At 33.8% G+C, this 19,979-nt stretch overlaps 1 protein-coding gene across 1 annotated transcript in view; it reads right to left on the bottom strand.

Annotated features, from left to right (window-relative positions):
* Positions 1-6,664: 6,664 nt before the first annotated feature.
* CDH10 (cadherin 10) overlaps positions 6,665-19,979 on the bottom strand; it is a gene marked incomplete at both ends in the record, with an annotated part of 61,779 nt that continues 48,464 nt past the window's right edge. The window contains 4 exons of the mRNA XM_082752272.1: positions 6,665-7,158; positions 8,045-8,296; positions 10,234-10,342; positions 18,210-18,331. Of these exons, the coding sequence (XP_082608398.1) occupies positions 6,665-7,158; positions 8,045-8,296; positions 10,234-10,342; positions 18,210-18,331 (977 nt within the window). The remainder of the gene's footprint in view (positions 7,159-8,044; positions 8,297-10,233; positions 10,343-18,209; positions 18,332-19,979) is intronic.

Below are 19,979 nucleotides of genomic sequence, written 5' to 3' on the forward strand. Positions count from 1 at the left end.
GCCTTGAATGTATCAATAAAGAGTAGTAAGCATAACCATACTTCTCAAACATGGAAAATTTGGAGGAGAGAAGATGGGCAAGGTTCTTTCTAATAATACACTTTTCATCACACTCTCAGTTATGAATAAGTTTCACCAACTTCTGTTACTAAATAAAGTGCGCCAATGGCAGATAAATTAACTATCCTCCATTGTGTCTGATGGACTTTTATCCAGAGAAATAATTTAAATGGCATTTTAAATATAGCCACATTAAACCTAATGACTGTACAGCTTTTATGCCAGCAAAGTCTTGAAAATGTAGACAATATATTTTCATAGAATAAATTCATGTTCTGGGCCTATTTATGTTGAAGTGCAACTCTAGGGAAGGCAAGGTGAGATTAACTGGGTTTGACAAGTAAGAGAAAGTTTTTCTATCAGTACAGCTTAATGCATTCTTACTTCTCTTCTGGATACTACTGTTAAAGCATTTTCTGGAGAAATGATCCCATGATCATTCAGCAGCAGTTGCAGATACAAAAAAAATAAGAAATAAAAATAAAATAACAAATTCATTTGCATTCAGAATTATAGGCTGGGATTTGTTCTGGGGGGCAAATGGAATGGCTTCTCTTTCTTCTATTGAAAACCACAGTGAACAGCAGCTCCTTCCTGTATACGATTCACATTTTCATTTTGCCAACATGTCCCTACAGTTCTTATGACTGCCCTTTTATTTACTGGTCTTAATTATAATGACAGAAAAACTCTACTGCCTCTTTATTTTTCAGGTCAAAAGATCAAATTATGAAGGATTCCACTGGTGGGTGACCTTCACTCCTAATGTTTACTCCTATCATTGATTTTCTGTCTTTTGCCCAGGTGAAGACTATGACAGCTTAATTCTTTAGGAGTTTTGATTATAGCTCTTCTCAAACACCTTTTGGAAAACTAAACAGACTGTGTAATCTGGAATTCCCTCCTCCACATGTGATTATTGTGACTGTCTTGGTTCATACCAAGTGAAGGCGATGTACTGCAGGTGTCTTTCACTTTAAAAAATGGTTCAGAGACAGCTTTTGTCCCTGTGATCAAGCAGATTACCACACTATCTGGAAAACAGCCCAAAATCACAAATGTTCATTGCTTCTTTGTAATGATGAAATTCAGGAGGCGGTAATGAATAATAGAGACATGTATTACAACAGAGCCAATCTTTATATCTTTATGCACCATTGTTAAATATACCGAAATTCCTCTGTAAATTAAAGTTTGTCAACACTTTTATGACTTCCAAAACTTTGCATGAGTCATTGATTAACTCACTTATTGGATTTGGATTTGCTGTATTTTTTTTTTTTTTTTTTACTGTACAGCTGCAAATCACACAACTTTTTCATCCGGTAATTTGGATTTGGAACATTATGTTTAGAACATAAAATATACTCTTTGGATTAAACTGTCGGGTTTCACTGGCATTTTGATGAATATTACGTAATTAGAGTTTGCTCTGTTTCCCTGAAAAGGACGGATATACAGGAGGTTTGCTGAGAGTCTTTCATGCACTGTATTTAAACATGTTTGCAAGTATTTTTAGAAAAGAAAGGTTTCTTCCATGCTTAACTGATAATCAACATATTGTTGTGCAAACATTAAAGGAAATGGAAATTGGGTATTTTGCCAAGTATATGTTTAATATATATATATGTTTATATATATGAGATGATAAGGATGTCTCAATTTACCAGGTAAGACTCAAAGTTAACTGTCCAAAATATGTGGTTTGTAGCCAAAAATCAAAGAAAGAGTACTTGTCAATTTTATTTTCAATGTGTTTTTTTTTTTTTTTTCTCATTGTTTATTTAGGCTGACATCAACTTAAAACCAATGAAGATTTCTTAAAAATTAAATGTTTGAGTTGAAAATTTTGTTTTGAAAAAGGAGGCATTTACATAACTTGGAAATTTGGATAATTTTAAAGAAGAGAAAACAGAAGAACAAAGAATTAAATAAGTCCTGTCAGGCTTATTGTACTTAGAGATTCAGATGTTGTTACTATTTTTTTACATTAAATGTAAATATACATTCAATTATGTGTAATGTGATTTTTCAGACACTTCAACCATATTAGAGTAGAGTTTCAATAGGCCCCAATAAAACTGTAACGACAATAGAGAAGCCCGTGAAATTTTATAGGAAAAATTACATTCATGTATCTTCTTATATTTGTTTTTATCTCCCTATGTTTGTTATTTCCATAATATGTTGGACATAACAGGTTACACTGTTATGAATAAGTGAAATTGTTTCAGCTTAAACATTCATCTGTTCACCTTTTTGTGAACAGATTAGTTTTGGGTGATTTTGGTACTGTTCAAGAGAGTCTGATAAAATAATGCAGAGCTTGAAAGCTCCTAGTAACTTTTTGTAGTCAGGTCTGTAGTTTTCTAATTTGAAGAAAAGGAAGGAAGCCTAAGATCTTGTTGATATGCTTATACCACATACATGTCACTAACTAGTCTTCCTAAAAAAAATAATCATTGATTTTTCTTTTGAGGAATTAGTGATGGGGCAAAAGAAAGTACTTACTTTTTTCCCAAATGTTGGAAGCTGAGAGGAACACTCAAATATTTTGTTTTCTGCTACAATAATGGCATACCAGTCTGAAAAGCAGAACATGGGGGCAATGGTTGTGCATAGTGAGAAGCTCTGTAGCCCTTAACAGATATCTTTGTAATTACTCCAGTAGGAACAAATTATAAGAGGTTTGGAGGAGAATAGTGTAGCAGATTTGGTTATTTTTCTTGCAACTTTGTGTAATAGGTAGCCCAAGAATAAATTCAAAAACCATTGTGGGAAAAACTGATTCAAGGGAATCACACTGAGCAATGAGTGAAAGAAATGAAGGGTAGACACTTTTGATAGATGGCAATGTTATTGATAAATAGTTTGACAAGCAGCAAAACTTTTTTTTTTTTTTTTAAATTTTCCTACAGGCTAGGAATAGTATTTTTATATGCTGTTGAAGTGTTGAAGTAGCACTGGTGGAAATGTTACCATGTGACAGTGATGAGTAAAAAACAGCTGCATACCTAGGGGTGGCAAGTGGTGGATTTGTTGATCTGATGATATGCAATGAGACAATTTTGATGATTTAGGTGTTTTTATTTTTATTCACTATTTAATCTGCTTAAACAGTTCTTACCAATAACCATTTCCTGGAAGGCCCTGTGAAATGTTATTTTATCTATTATTGTTCATATATCTGGTTAACATAAGATCTTGTACAGCCCTCCTTTCTCAATATTCACAGTTTATGTATGTATGCATGTATGTATGTATTTATTATTTGGTAGAACAGGCACTAAGAACTCACTGTGGATTCAATGGTTACAATAGTTTTGAAGTTTCTGAATTTTTAAACATTCATTAGATTTGTCTTGTAAGTAATTCAGATGTTCCACCTGAAATGCAGTATTTTCACTTTGTTTTGTCTGGTCTTGTAATATTTTTATCATAAGAAGGTATAGAGAATTAATTTGGACTAAACAGTACAAAAGTCTTATCTCTTTGTTACATTTTGCTATATTTCAGTCACGTATGTGACTAGGTTTATCAGGTACTGATTGGGAAGGGGGTATCCTATCTTAAATTTTCTCTACTTTTTCAAGTCATTTGGGAGTTTCACTTTCCAATTCTTCACCATTCAATGGAATAAGAGACACTGAAATAGTGTCCTTGATTCCTTTCTTCTCCTTTTCCATGGCTTTCATCTCTTGTTCTAAGGCCCTAGGTTTTACTAAGCTGCTGTGACTCATTTATGGCATGGAGAACACATTATTTATGGACTATTCTATGTTTGAGTGCAATATTAAAGACCAGACTCAGCTGATGATGCAGTTCCTAAAATAAATTGAATATGACAATGAATTATTTTGCCTACATGGATGACTGCATGCTCCTAAGGAAACTTTCACTGGGATGCAGTATTTGTACAGTAACATGGTAGATATTTGTAAACTGAGATGTTATTTGTACAGTAACATGTATACTGCTGAAATTTTTGTTTGTTTGTTTGTTTGTTTTTTCTTTTTAATTCCAGAGTGTATTGGGAAATAAAACTCCAAGGATATGGCAAGAAGTAAAAGTAATTTTCATTTACACTATTCATATAATATTTTTAGTAGTATATTTATATGTCGCTATATGTTTCCACAAGGTATACCACTATTTTATTTAATAGGCCATGGAGGTTTCAATTTTAAATACTAGCATAAGGTTCTGCTCAATCATTATAAAATAACCTCCTTAAAGGTAGTGGCAGAGAAAAAAAAAATCATTAAGATTCAGAAATAAATACTGCAATGCAAATCAAAATAATAGAGTCTTATTTGATATTTGCTGATATATTTATGAAGGGAGGTGGGTGAGGGGTGCTTGTGTTTTTTGGTTTGTTTTGTTTTCAGGAATAAAACAGAGAACCTTACTGAATTGCATGTAAAAGTGTTGTCTGGGTTTGTGTAACCCAAATCTTTTTTTAGCAAAAGGATGGTGATGGCAAGCAGCTGTATTACCACCTTTATCTTCTGTCCTAGTACATACTCAGTTAAATGTACATGGTGTCACTGGTCTCAGTGCTGTTGCAGACAGAGAACAGTATTGGAAGAGAGCCTTTTGGCTATATACATATTAAATGGATTAATTTTATATGTTTATTTCCTACTGGTACGTGTTGAAGGACAAATGAAAGTTGGGAAAGGAGGAAAAATTAGATCCATTTCAATAAATAATCATAAGAAAGATCATAATCATAAAAAAATGTTCATATGGCTTTTCAAAAAAACTTTATAATACTAAATATCTAAGATGTTTCTTAATATTCTCAGAATTATTTTTCTATTAAGGAATATCAAAATTCCTTTGCTAATGAAGGTACTATTGAGTGAAATGAAGAAAAATCTATAATCTTCAAAGTTTCTTAATGGAACAAATACTTTAATTTGATATCAAGTCAATAAAAATTCGGTCTTCATTGCACCAAAGTAGCTTGCATAATGGCACTGTATTCAGCTTTCAACTTCATTGGGTTTAATCTCTCCATTTAGGAGAAAAAATATCTGGTGTAATAAGAATGCAGCAATGCACTTTTACAAGGACTAATGCATTTTCAATACCTGTTGATTTTATGCCAGTAAGAAGTTAACGGAGATAGAGAAGGAGAGATTGTCCTTCAGATGTGTTTCTTCCACAGTAAAAAAGTTATCATAGAACCTCACATCCTACTTTTTCTCTGAAATTATTTCCTCTTGGAAATGTTTATAAATCCCAGAGTGCTTGTTTGCGAAATAGATTTCTGTAATCTGAAGACCGTGGGAAGAAAGAGACATCCTAAAATGTCTTGTGATACATACTTTGTTTTGTGATAGCTAGGCTATGATTTCTGTTCCGGTTGGCTAGTTGCTCAGTTCTCTTTTTACTAGACTTTTCCAAGCCATCAGAAAACTCAGTAAATTGGGTGGGAGTGTGTGCTAGTTTTACTGGCACTTTGTCAGCCTTCAGCCTGGCAGTTTTAAAAGAGATTACTTTACCCTCATATAGTTGCAATAACATGCAGTGGTTTGTCATTTGGCTTTAGAAAAGGTTGGTGCATAAAAATAGCTGCTTAAACATCTTTCTGCACTTTCTCTGTTGCAGTTACAGATCACCTCTAATGATGCAATTGTGATTCAAAATGGAGGATGATAGAACAAATAATCTGTTTTCAGAATTAATTCTTTTATGAATTAGTTATATCAGCATGTTTTTAGAATTGTGTAATTCGTGTTGAGACAAAATAATAATTCATCTTTCTACAATAAGATAACAAAACAAATTTTCTCCTAAACATGACAGCTTTAGGAAGTCGAATTTTCAAGCAAGCAAATAGATCTACGATTTGCTTCTCTCCCTGTGAACACATGCACTTCTAGCATGTGTTCACTTATATGCATGCAGCATAGAGATATTGGCACTTGGCTGTGCTGTCACTGGAGAAATGTCATGCTTTCTTCAAGCCTGGAATTGATGGCCAGAACAGGCAGGCAAGCATCAGCATAGTTGTAAAAACTGGTTTATTTCTTAAAAATAAATACAAAAATATAAATATAAAACATTGGCAGATAGAATTTGATGAAATGAAGTTGCACAAACTTTTTTTTTTTTTTTTTAAACCAGCTGCATATTACACTTATTAACACCACGTGTACAATTTGTTTAAATTTTAATGTACAGAACAGGACATACTTGGTTTTTTCTTCTTTGCCATCTTAAAAGCTGCACTTGCAAGGGTAGAACATGTATCTAACAGAAGCGGCTTGTACATGAGGTTGCTTAAGGGATTATCACCCTGTTCAAATTTCTGAAAGTAAGGTATTTTTTATTTTAATTACTAAAATGGACAACACTGAATTTCCATAGCTTTGGCTCTTGGAAGGTGATTAAATAAAATGCTGTATATATTCCAAGTGGCATTCTACTAGAAAGAATGAATGACATTAATGGACAAACTGGAAACAAATTTTAAAAGGAAACCATTGTGCTGAGTGGCAGGAAAATTTTCCTGAATGTTAAATACTGTTGAGTGCAGAAGGTGTCTGTAAAATTACTTCCGCTCAAAGGAACCAAAAATGTAGCCTACTGTAGGTTAAGAAGCGTCTTTGTCACTTTCTCCTCCACCATACATTTCAGCTAACTTATTAAACCGAGGGCCCCATTCTCGGAGGTAATCATAGTTTTGGTCTCCTTCGGTAGTACCTGACTCTAAGGAGCTCAAGGATTCAGCTATTGAATCATTTCCCTCGTAGGCATAAGTTGCAAGTGAGTCATACGGTGGTGCAGAAGGATCAGTATCGTGCTCTTTTAGCCTTTGGTTAATGAAATCTCGGACATCTGTGTTATCTGGTGCTGAAGGAGTCCTCCGTGGTACAAATAATGTTTCAGGGATAATATCTCGTCGAAGCTTCTTATCTTCGATAGCTGCAGGATTCCTCAGTGTGCCAATATCAAAGGCTTGGGTGTCTTCCTCTCCACCACCTTCATCGTTATAACTCACAATGTTGTCTCTGATGTCCTCTTTAGACAGGATCAAAGGCTCCTTCTTTCGTTGCCTCTTCAGAGCAGCAAACAGCACCACTATAACTTGAAGGGAGAAGGAAAGAATGGGTAAAGATTTCAATTGAACAAGTTCTTAGTAGCAGAACCATCAGATACAACAGATTTACATCAGCAACATTTCACCAACTCATTTCTGCCTGATAAATCTGATAAATGGATAAACTTCACTGTTCCCATTAAAGTAACACAGTAAGGGCTGTACCAAAATGTGCTTTTAATGCAAACATTGTGTGTGCTGCTTTACAGAACCATGAGCTTTGTCTAGCGCTCCTGTAATAACTTTGATGAGCGTTACAATAGCCAGGTTTATTCTGAAGTTCTTTTCCTTTTTTTTTTTTTTTTTTTTAAAGCTTGGAGTATACTGTTCAAACTGTTTTCCAACTGGTCATTAAGTGATATTCTAAAAACCACAAAATAGTGTGTATACAAAGTTTGCAAATTTTTTGTTACCCCACAGAAACCTCTGGATAGACAGTGATTTAATACAGTAAAAGTATTCACTAGCATATTCTATGTGAAATATATACTGCAAGTTGACTTTAGGTATTTATTTAAATAAAACAAGATTTTTCCTCTCTCTCAAAACAAGTAAGTTAAAAATGAAAGAAAGCGATTTTTGATTATGTTATTCCTTCTGCCTGATCCCCTTTTTTAAAGACAACAAAAGGATAAAAATGCTGCTGGTTATACACTGATACATTTAACACTCTGGAACCTGATTTCATTTTTACTGTGTCCAATTTCCAGGCAAACAGTTTTTGCTTTTTTTTCTTTTAATTCGCAGTTGAATGTTTCTTGCAAAAGAAGCAAAACCCCTGGTCATTAATTCTACCAACCTGCATAGCTTTGTAAAATGTGTCAGGCCTGACACATTTGCTCACAGGGGAAAATATACATTTATTTTTCTTACCCAGCAGGATGATGATGCAGAGGAGAATGGCAATCAGTGCCCCTGTGCTGAGGCCAGCAGGGAGGAGCAGGGCCTCTGCATTGCAGGATTGCATGTTTCCCCGGCTGTCACAGGCACATACGCGTATGGTCAGCGTGCCAGTGCTGCTCTGGATCGGGTAGTCATTGTCTGATATCACCACCGGTAGAAGGTATGTACTTATTTCGTGTCGACTAAAGCCATTCCTTCTTGTCAAAATTCTGGCAGTGTTATCTAGATTGATTAAAATATACTGTTGTATTGTATAGGAATATAGAACATGTATCACATACAGTACATGCAAGCTATAATATTTTACGTCACTGGTAGTATTTCAAAATGGGCTTTTCCTCATATCATAGTGATCCCTCTCTTCTCTAGTGACATTCACATTTAATCAGAAAGCTATTTATGATTTTTTATGTACAGCTGGCCTGCTCCTCTGTGCCTCTGCAGAACCTCTGAGTGTGATTTGAAAAGAGGATTTCTCAAAGCTTAAAATGTTTTATAGATTAATGCATGCAGTGCACAACACAGTTCCATTCCATGGCTAAAGCCCTGAAATGAAGTGGCCAATGGAGAAAAAATAACCTTCCACTTCACGCTGTTTAACAAGCACTCTGTTCTGAAAGATTCTTTCCATGGATCTTCTGTGACAGCACCCAGGGGAATGCTATCTGTAAATGCAGGATGAGATTTTCCACACTAAAACACTTTCAACATGCTGTAGAACAATGAATTATATACTTTAGCACATGGCGTAGAATTTTTGTTGGAAATTTTTTTCAGGAATTCAGAAAACTGAAAGATGGTATTCCTGCTCAGTTTTGAGATGTGAATTTAATAAACTGTATTTGTGGCAAACGAATCTTAGTTCTACGTAATACATTTGAGCATCAAGTCTATTCAATGCAAGGGCAGAGAAGGAAAGAAAAAGGTACTGGAAAGAAATGAGCAACAGGAAGAGACTGTTCTATTGTCAAAGCCACTTTATGTTTATGAAAATGTAAGTCTACACTACAGTTTTGGACTTTTTAGCCCAAAAGAGGGAAAATATGGACATTAGAAGGAAGATATCATTTCCATCACACGTGGATTTCTTGAGGTAAATGGTTAGCTATCTTGCCAGCCAATATCAGGCTGAATTAAAATAACTCATGCAAAAGGAAGAAAGTAATTTTGGATAGAAAAGAAACACCAAGGTCAATACCTCTACATGCTCAGGACATAATCACTAGGATGTAATATTTGTTTAAAAAATTAATTGATATTTTTTTTCATGTCCTCCATGAAGGAAAATACAAAGTTCTTCTTTACTACATCCCTTGATTGCTTTGAGGTATTTGCATGCTATTTGTTTCACTCAGTATCAAAAACAATTTGTCTAACGTGTCTTTAAATACCTTTCTCTGCTGCTGGGGAATTCATAAGATACACAAACAATTTCACTCCAGTTCTTCACTCTCCCTACTGATGTAGTTTGTATCTAACCCAAATCTTCCTCAAGTTGTTTGCAGCCTGTTACTTCCTGTATTCTTCATCATTAAAATATAATTATTCCCATTGCCTTTATGAATTTAACTTATTTGAATGTTACATTGTATCCCCTCATTTAATCCTTCTGTGATCTACAGAATCTCTGTTAATTGTACAGATAATGAAGGCCAAAATGAGTTTGTTGTCCCACAGAATCTTCTGAAATTTTTTACCTGATAAGAGCTGAGGAATCTGACAAAGAATCAAAGGAAGTAACAAACTGGTGCTTGGAGTCATCGTTTTCATTCATCATCACAAAGAAGCAAAACAGAAATCAGGGGAATTGGAATCAGACAGAAGGCTAAAGTGAAACATCTAACCTTGCGACGTGAAGCCATTTTTGAAGCTTTTTTTCTCCTCCCTTTATTTGGTTACTCACCCTAAACCAACACTTTCACTGATTTTCTTTATAACTTTTTTAATTCTGTTTTTTACCAAACTAACTTTTGCCTTTCCTGCACAGATGAAAATATAGAAGTCCCAAACCACAAACATCCATGAAGAATTATTATTGTTAGCAGTAGCCTAAAGAGCTTGTCTATATATTGGTAGATATAAAAGAAAATTCAAGATATTATAGGCATGTATATGAGATAGTAAAGATACAATTTCCATGGGCTAGGCATGAATTTTACCTTCATTATCCTGAACAGTGAAGTTAGGGTTTACAGCAGCTAAACTGAAGAAAAATTTTTGTCCCCCGAGAGGGTCATCTTTGTCTACTGCACTTATGGTCTGAATAAGCTACAGGGAAGAAAAAGCAAGCAAACAAACAAACATCAACAAAACAAACACACAAGCATACATCTAGTTTGTTTACACAACTGTGATTATTTTAAGACTAGAAGAGTTAAGAAAATTTTGTATGCAAACTATATACATATTGGCTTAATACTTAAACTGCAGGACATATTAGCTGAACAAATGTTGAAAAAATGTATCATATAAGTTTTCCAACAAGAGAGCCCATACATATTTCATATGGTGTTACATGTACACATGTCAAATGGTCAGCTTATAACTTAGTCCTCCTCTGTTTCTTTTTTTTTAATACATATTTATATATTTTTGTAACTACATAAAGAACAAAACTATGATCAAATCAACACCTAAAACAGGAATTCAGAGGATATATATATGTGTATATACATAAATATATATATATATATATGATAAAAATGCTATTTTATCAGATATTAGATTTTATTAGATGCTTTTGGTAAGGAAGTTAAAGTTTCAAATTAAATTTCAAAATAAGAACATTTGTTTCTAAAACAACATTTTTCTGTTTCTTAGTAAAGCAAAAGATACAAATAAGATACTTGAAATTAAAAATGCCAGTTAAATTATATGGATATATTTCTACTTGTGAAACATGTAATACATAATGCCATACAGATTCACCACCTCAGGCTGGGATCTGAATCTGGTGTCACTGTTCTCTGAATAAGCTGCATCAGATCTGTTTGATGCTTAAATGGAGTGTTTTCTGCAATCCCTACATTTTTTTTTTGTTGTTTGTTTGTTTGCTAGTAATAGTAAAACTTTCATCAATGTTTGTGTATCTGTCAGGTAAATAAGTGTTTGGCTTTTTTTCCTCTGACATTTCTAGACCTAAGGCTATCAAGGAGCCACTTACCAAACAAAACACATTTTTTGTTTTCTCCATTGCTTTGTTTCAGTGCTTTGTGTGGTGTTTTATTTTGTTTTACACCTTAGCAATAAAAACTATACCTATTGCTGTTTTGTGTGTGTGTGTGAGAAAGAGAATGTTCAGTTATTTTCTTAAGTTTAACTTGCCAAAAATAGATTAATCTTTAGCCTAGGTCTTTTTTTTTTTATTCTTCATATCTGATCCATCATTTTAAATTGCAGTGTTTTTTTTCGAGTATGCAATAACTTCTAATTTTTGACACAATTCCTTCCCTGTGGCATACTTGTTAAATTCTTTGGTTTTCCTCTTCCCCTTCCTCCAAATACATCAGTTTTTAAGGTTTTGTCAGGACCAATCATCTTTAACATCAATGATTGCACTATACTCCAGTTTAATAAATGCATGATTAACTCCCAATTTCTTTCTTGTACATCCAGAATACAGCAACAAATTTCTTCATGAGGCACGGATTTGAGTTATTTTAATACAGCACTTTATGTTCTTTCTCATGTAGAGTTTTGTCTTCCTCTAAATTTGTTTAATCACATAAAACTCCAAAATCTTACTGGATGAGCAAAACAGATAATACAACTGTAGTATAGTACTTGCTTTTAAAGAATGAATCTTTTAATTATTTAGTGAGTTTATAAGTAAATTGGCAAATAAATCTTTACAGACTTTTGCAAAATTAAAGATATTTCTTAAGTCAAGAAAAAAATAGTCCGTTTTACTTCACAAGTGGAGACCATGAACACAGTCAGTTGTTGGTGTTAAGCTGATGAAAATCCAGTTATCTACTTGTGATTGTCCATACCCATCTTTTAGAATAAGTATTTAGATTTTTTTTTATTGCCTAGTTGTTTTATATATATAATTTACAGAGGTTACTAACCCACCACAACAATATCAACCAGTGTCCAGATCCCTTAGCAGAACAAACTGCAAAAAAAAAGTCACCTATTAACTTTCCCATCCATCATTTCTTGTAGCATTTGAAGTTCTGAATTGAATACTGATCATGTTTGACAATATAATACATTTTGTAAGCAAATTCAAGTAATTTGCTTATATTAGGAAGAAAAAATTCTTCTTGTGCTTTTTGTTTTTTGGTTGCAAGCATCCTTTGGATATGAAAATGTACAGATAATTTGGAAATGCTAAGAAATGTTTGGCTGACTAAATATTATGCAGTTTCCTATTAGTTACTGATATGTATCTTTAAAAGGTAAAGTTTTAAGGACAATCTTATTGAAACAATGTGTTTATGTGCATTATCACATTTATAGCATCTCACAGGTACATCACAAGTAACAGCACTATTTGTTTTGCTATTGTTCTCAATTAGAACCTAAGCTTTTAACAATCCTTGCAGATTTAGATATTACTGATAATTTACACTGGAAGTGCTTTACTAGCTCCTTTTCAAATAAATGCATATACACATAAAACAAGCACTCATCATCTCCTGTGCAAGCCTGGAAAGTTCTCCTTGCAGTATCTCTGGTGCACCCAAGTTCCTGATGTATGTCAGCACAAGGAACACACACTTTTCACCAGTGTGGGTGAAGTTTATATAGATCAGGGCTTGTGGGCTTCGGAGGGAGCACCATCTTCCTGTCAACTTTCTGAAGCACTGCATATGTTCTTTCAAGACCTGTATGTGAAGCAGGCTTCAGACAACGCATGGCCTCAACATACAAATGAGCAAGGGAAACAGCAGATTCTTCCTATATTGCTGAGAAGTACTCAAAATACAGATGTGTAGCCCACAATCAGTGATGTAGATTGTTTCAGTGATTTCTTTGCTTGCCTACTCCATCTCTCTTGCAGACAATTATAGCAGCATTGGAAATTTGGGTGGGAGATGAGGTCCCACAACCTAAATGGGATGTTTGACTTGTTGACTGTTGAACAAAAAGAGTTATCACAACTTCTGTTTGAGAGTGGGGTGAGGTCGGAAACCTCACTCAGCTGCATTACCATTTGTTGTTTTCATGATTGCTTCTTTGTATTTGCTTCCTCCATTCCTTTATTTCACGGGTTCTGGTCAAAACGAAGGAGAGGAGACACCAATAACCCCAGTGTGCTGGTGTGTCACAGGAAATCGTGTTTTCAGATTTTTTTCAGATTAGCCATTTAGACTTTAAAGGCTCTTCCTCTTCTCTAAGACTTGTCTAATCAACACTTGGATTGGCGTCAAACCCTTCAAACCCATACCATTTGTATCTGACAGTTCTTTGTGTTTGACTCTTCTTTTTCTACCTCGTCCAAGTGATTGCAAGGTGAAAGTGGTTCATAAGACTTACGTTATCTTCCAGACTTTCAGAGTATTGTATTTTCTGTTCCATGTCTTGTTCCTCCAATATTTCAATCTCAGCCTTCTTGGGGGCAATTTATGGATCTTATGAAAATGTGTCTTTGTTCACCCCATTTTTTTTTTTCCACAGATCTAAACAGTTTAGGCACACTTTACCACCGTCTGCTGCAGGTAAATCCAGTAACTCGACAATTTCCATCTGGTTATTATCCCATTGTTTGTGGGCACAGCACTGATGGAAGTAATTAAGAGTGTAAGTAACCATGGGAGCTGTGTTGCACAAGCTTTCCTTTCTGCACAGTTGCTAGGCAGCCACTTGGAATACTATCTGTGTTTTACCAAAGATGGACTCATTCTTGAAGCTTCAAGGACTGATACAGCCTTCAGTATAATCATTTTTAGCTGTTGTTTGCCTGACTCTGAAAACTATGGGCAGTAAATGATTGCATGGTAACTATTAAATATATGCAAATCCACTTGAAGAACAAAAAGACGTTTATCACGGAGTACACCTGTTTATTTGTAATCAAGATCTACATTAGTTCTTCAGCAGCATTTTCTTTTGAAATAGTAGAGAGTAAACCCTGCCTTATAGTTCATCTACCACCCAGAGTTGCATTGTAAATATATATAATATGTCTTACAGCATATTTGCCACTGCTAACATACATTTTTGTTATTTCATAGGAAAACTAAACAATACTGAAACATTAAAGGCTTTAGTCTTCAGTTTCTTATATTTGTCTATACCATTTCATACTATGTTTTTTTTAAATGAAATTAAACAACAACATCCATCCACATACTCCTGTCTCATTAGAAATCCTGTTTATTTAGGAGAAGGAGAAAGTAAAGGAGAAAATAAATAAGATCAAGTTCTACATCACCCTGACTTTTCATGATAAACTGATTTAACACACCAGAATTTCAGAAAGAGAGAGCCTACCAGGAAATAGCTAGTCTGAGGAAGTTTAAATGCTATCACAGCTATTTCAAAAAATGGAAATCTGGGGAACTTTTGTTTCCTTGGAATGGTAATAAAATTATTTTTCGTAGCCTTTATAGACAGAGCAACTGCATTGGTAAGTGTACTGACACAAAACAATATTAATAATCTAAGGGGGTTCTTACATTACATAATATGAATGCAATAGTCACAAAATTTATTTATTTTTTTTGTGTTGTAGATGTGGTGAGGGGCAAGCCTGGTTGGTGAGTATTCCATTGCTCCAGACAGTGCATCAAAACACAAATGTTACTTTGTCCTTTGTTCTGTTTACTTCTCATGGTATGGGGTGAGGGGAGAGAGGGGGTGCTTTTGGGTTACCTTAAACAAAACAAATAAACAGAATGTGAATGCATTTTCACGTATGATTTCCTGATGTCATTAGTATTGATGTGAAATACCCTACATTTCATACAGCATGGTTTTCCCTTTGTACTGATCAGCTGTAGGATACCTCCATTATTCCCACAGTATGTTGCTTCATGCATCCTAGCAGTGGCACAAAGCAGTGACAACAGCAGGGAAGCCAAGAACGTTACTCCAATGAAAACCAGGCAGAAATATAAGAGCCTTACAGTAGTCAAAGAGGGTTGCTAGCCACTGAAAAAAAATAGATAAAACACTAGAAACAATGTTGCTGTGTAGGTTGTTTTTTCCAAAACAATTCGCCTTTGTGCTTAGGTCCTCTGAAAATGTAAATAATCTTTTTTTTTTTTTCTTTCTTTCTTTCTTTTTTTTTTTTTTTTTCCCTGAAACAAACTATACATTTGCTTTTAAGTTCTGTGCAAATAAAAGAAAATATGTGTTATTAAGGAAAAAAAAAAGTTATTTGGAAACCCTATGTTGATTTCCATTACTAAAACTTTATTTTACTGGAGTAAGTCAGAGTAAAACTTTGAGAGTTATTGAATAAAATGGTGCAAAAAGAAAATTCTAGTACCACTAAAACCACTGGAATACATGAAATATAAGGAAATAGACTGAAGGGACTGAAGTAAAAATAGATTAAAAGAGACAGAAGAAGAAAGAAGAAAATATTCAAGTAAATTGACCACAAATTGTAGTATAACTAAAGAAAGGAGGAAGATACAAAAATGAAAGATAAACTAATACTTCAGGATCAAAAGATACAAGAAACTTCTATAAAAACATATAGAGAAAAAAAAAAAAAGAGAGAGAGAAGTAACTAAATTACTAGAAAATGAATTAGGAAATAATTTAGGTTTTAAATAGATATTTTGTTTTAATTTAAATAAGTTCAACAAGTTCAATAAGAGGAATAATGAATAGAAAGACATCTGTTGAATACAGTAAGGAAATTGTTGGAAATATAGAGGTAACAAAAGCCATGTTTAAGCACAGCTATGTTGGGGTAAATATCCCTGATGAAAAAAAAAACACGTTTTTATATGTGGGTCAAATGAGTTTATAAGAAGAGGAGGAGCAAATTAGTGAAAGAAACCTAGCATGATTATATAATTTATGATGAAGATTCAGGAAAAACAAGCAAGCAAAAAAGAATAAATCAGACATTTTAAAATGTCATTTAAAGAGAATTTATGATGAGCTAGACTGATTTATGTAACATCGGCAAAAATTAAAAAGGGAGTAGATATATACATATCTATATACATGTATACATATCTACTAGATTTGGTAAAACTAAGCAAGCATTCTTAGGGACCCAAAAAGATGAAAACACAACATTCCAGCATTCCTTATTACTTCTGAGGCTTTGAAAGCTGTAGGGAGCCACGCTGTTTTCCTATCTGCTACCTCTGGCTCAGGCAGATAGTCCTTCAGAGAAAGGGCACGGTTTTTGAAAGGACCAGAAGGGTGCTGGGCATCTGAGGCTGTACAGGTCTGTTACTGCAAGGCCTATGGCATGTGGTGTATGTTTGTTACTCAATATTTTTACATTTTAAATATATATATATATAATCCCCAAGACACATGTATATATGTATTAAAATAACCAGAGTAGGAGAAGATTGTGAAGCACCAAAGACACATGCACACACACACACAAAAAAAAAAAAAAAAAAAAGAGAGAGAGAGAGGAGAGAGACAGTGGAGAAAAACAATCAGGAAAGAAAAATTAACACACATGGAAGGAACCAAACGTTATTTAGTATGGATTAATTGTATTCAATCCCTCAAGACAGACTGAATTTCAAAATAACAAGTCTTATTAATGATCTTCCAGTTAGCAAGAATATAATTACATTCAAATAGATTACTCGTGTTATCCTGTATTGTATTTTTTTCTCTTCCTGTGAATTGATTTTTTTAAGACTCAATTGCAACTCAGATTGTTTAAAAATGGTTATAATTATATAATATATATAATAATTATAATTATATATTACATATAAAATGGCACTTCCTTCTGACAAGGGATATGCTGCTGAGCATTATAACACTTCAAATAAATGGGTATGTACACTTATTTAGCTTCTTATTAGTTATAAATACTTAGTCAGGTTTTGTTTGTTTGTTTGTTTGTTTGGTCTGACAGCCATTTCTGAATGTAAACAGAAATTGAGTTTTAATGCAGAAATAAGTTTTATATTTATCTTAAAATTATAGTAACTTAAATATTTTAGGTAGCTCAGAAAGAAAAGGATAGTCCAAAGTACATTTACCTGAAAATACAATGCTGTTTGTGTTCTCTATCGTTATTAAACCTGGACAAAACAGATTCTAAAACTTCAAACAGAATAAGAGTTCTGGATTAATGTGTTTCTTTTTTTTTTTTTTTTTTTTTTTTTTCAACCAGAGATGCTGGTGAAACTGCAAAAGAAAATTCTAACTACTGTTGCTTTAGAAAGACAAATGGCAACCTGAATGTGATGACTGAAACAGTTAAGACAAGCTGGCACTTCTTCCATGTTCTATTCAAAGGTGCTGAAATGCTTACACTGAGTTTCTATTGTGATTGTTTTAGAGGATTTATAACTGGCTGACTGTGCTCTGGGACATGCTGCGCTCTAATAGGAAAACAGTTTTTTAACAGTTCTAATAAGCAGCTGCCTATTAGGAACTGGATATTAAGCGCTGCAGTCATTTCACATAAATTAACGTATGCTTTCTGTAGACCATAAGAAGCAAAACAAAATCTTATGTTCCCAGATGAAAAATGTATGGTGTATATTTTATTTTCAAAAGTCTTTGGTGGTAATAAGACAAGTATTACAAATGGAAAAGAAAAAGAAATACAAAGGTGACAGATGTAGGCTGTAATCACCAACAGAATGAATTGAAATATATTTGAGGTTTGCCAGTTGTAATTTATTGAAAATAAATCAACTTTTTAGTAGATAAATATAACATTTTGCTTTCTCTGTGAACATAATGGCAAAGCTAATTATGTCCATGTCTCTTGGGCTTATCTAATTAGGATTTAACAATACTAAAGAGTTAGGTTGATGAAAGTGGTAATTCACACATTGATGCTGTTGTAATATATTGGTATTTCACTCTAAGCCTCACCTACAGAGCTACTTGCTACTTTCATTTTCAAAATTTCAAAAGATATTTTGGACATAATTTATCCCAAAAAACAGGCAAGAATGATCTACAATTGAGTGCCATAGCAAAGTTGGATAGTGGAAAGTATTTATCAAAGGCATACCTGTCCAGCTCTTGCATTTTCACAGACAAAGGTATCGTAGAACACAGCAAACTGTGGGGCATTGTCATTAACATCCAAAATTCTTACATAGACAGGAACACGAGTAGTGTCTTTGGGGTTGTCTGACAAGAGAAAAGAGAAGAATAATGAGCTTATTTTCCTACTAAAATTATTCTATCTTCCAAATATAATGAGCAGTAGACATTTAAAATTAGGTTTGAAATTAATCAAAATGTAGCATATAAACTGGTACCAGGTAAGAATCGGGTCTGCTGAAAAGTAAGGAGACGTCTTGCTTAGAGTAAAAAAAGAACAATGTGTTGTTATCTAGTGAGCAATTAATTTTTTTACATGAAAGTAGGGGCTGTTACTGCTAATGTTCTATGCAAATACAGCATGTGAAAAGTATGCCCATTACTATAATGACAAAATTGTTGATTTGGTGGGCTCAGGGGTATCATTCTGATGTAAGGTTTTGATTTGTAATTTTAAATCTGATTTGTTTTACACAGAAGAGACATATGGTTAAAGCTTTCCTGTGCCTTTATTAAGCGGGGAGAAATTCTGATAAAGCCAATATAAATATCCCAATAAAAATCAGAAGTGATTAGAATTAGAGTTTTTTATGTTTAAATTGTCTTAAAAATACAAATGTAGATTTTCAGACCTTAGGTTAAAAACCAACAATAGTAACTCCGTCTACCTCCCAAGATGCCCTACCCCTAGTATTATTTAGAGTGCCCTCTCATTACTTACTATAGGTTAATTCAGTAATACAAGTTCATTGATCCCACTTGCAGATCTAGCAAGAGTAATGCCTGGGAGTAACAAAGTACAGCGATTTCTTTGAATTCTGCTGGCTGGTAGCTAAAATTTATATGATTTTGTTACCGTAATGGAATAGGATAAATAGCAATAGGGATGACTCATATTTATTTATTTTTTTCATTTTAAGCTGAACCAAAGAAAACAGTAAATATTCAGGAGTAACTGACATTAAGTTCACATGTGATTTATAATGTCTTTGCTGAAATGTGATGTGGATCTTTTTGACATGCTGAAATGTTTAAAGTGGCAGGTTTGGGACATTTTTTTCCAAATTTATACTAGATTTCCAAGTGCATTCAATTTTTATCACTGCTCTCCTGTTGTCTCATGTTTCACAGGTAATATTTTTAAATATTTGAAAACTATTCTCCCCCTTCCATTCTTTCTCCAAAACAAATGTACCTCTTTAGAGAAGCTTAGCTGCTCCAACTATATTCTGGCAGGAAATAAGTTGAACACTGTGATATGATATAAGTATAAAATGATAATAGGTTTCTTCAGTATATAAATGCTTCTGATAAGTATTCTTACAACAGTGGATAACACTGTGAAGGAGTGCAAGCTCATGAACATGCACTGCAAAAAAAAAAAAAAAAAAAAGCTACTGGGTGTGCTCAATACAACCAGCCTACTGCAGGAGACACTTGGTCTCCGACTGCAGAAATAGTACTGGGCAGGCTAAGATTGGTTAATTGTCTGGACATGATGTTCCATTTAGTTCTCTGCATCGTAGTTCCTGCCAGTTGTGCTTCTCTGATGATCAGCAACTTCTCTGAGTGATTTAGAATTAACCCTAAAAATCAGTGTCTTTGAAAGCACATGACCTTCACTAGCTGATTTCAAAGATCAGATTTTTGTCTCTCAGAAAATTATCTGGCAGAGGGATTAGAGTTAATCTCAACCATGTGGTGGGATCTTTGCTTTCCTCGTTGTACTTTCAAC

Source organism: Aythya marila, assembly GCF_965140915.1.
Source record: "Aythya marila genome assembly, chromosome: 2".
NCBI lineage: Eukaryota > Metazoa > Chordata > Aves > Anseriformes > Anatidae > Aythya > Aythya marila.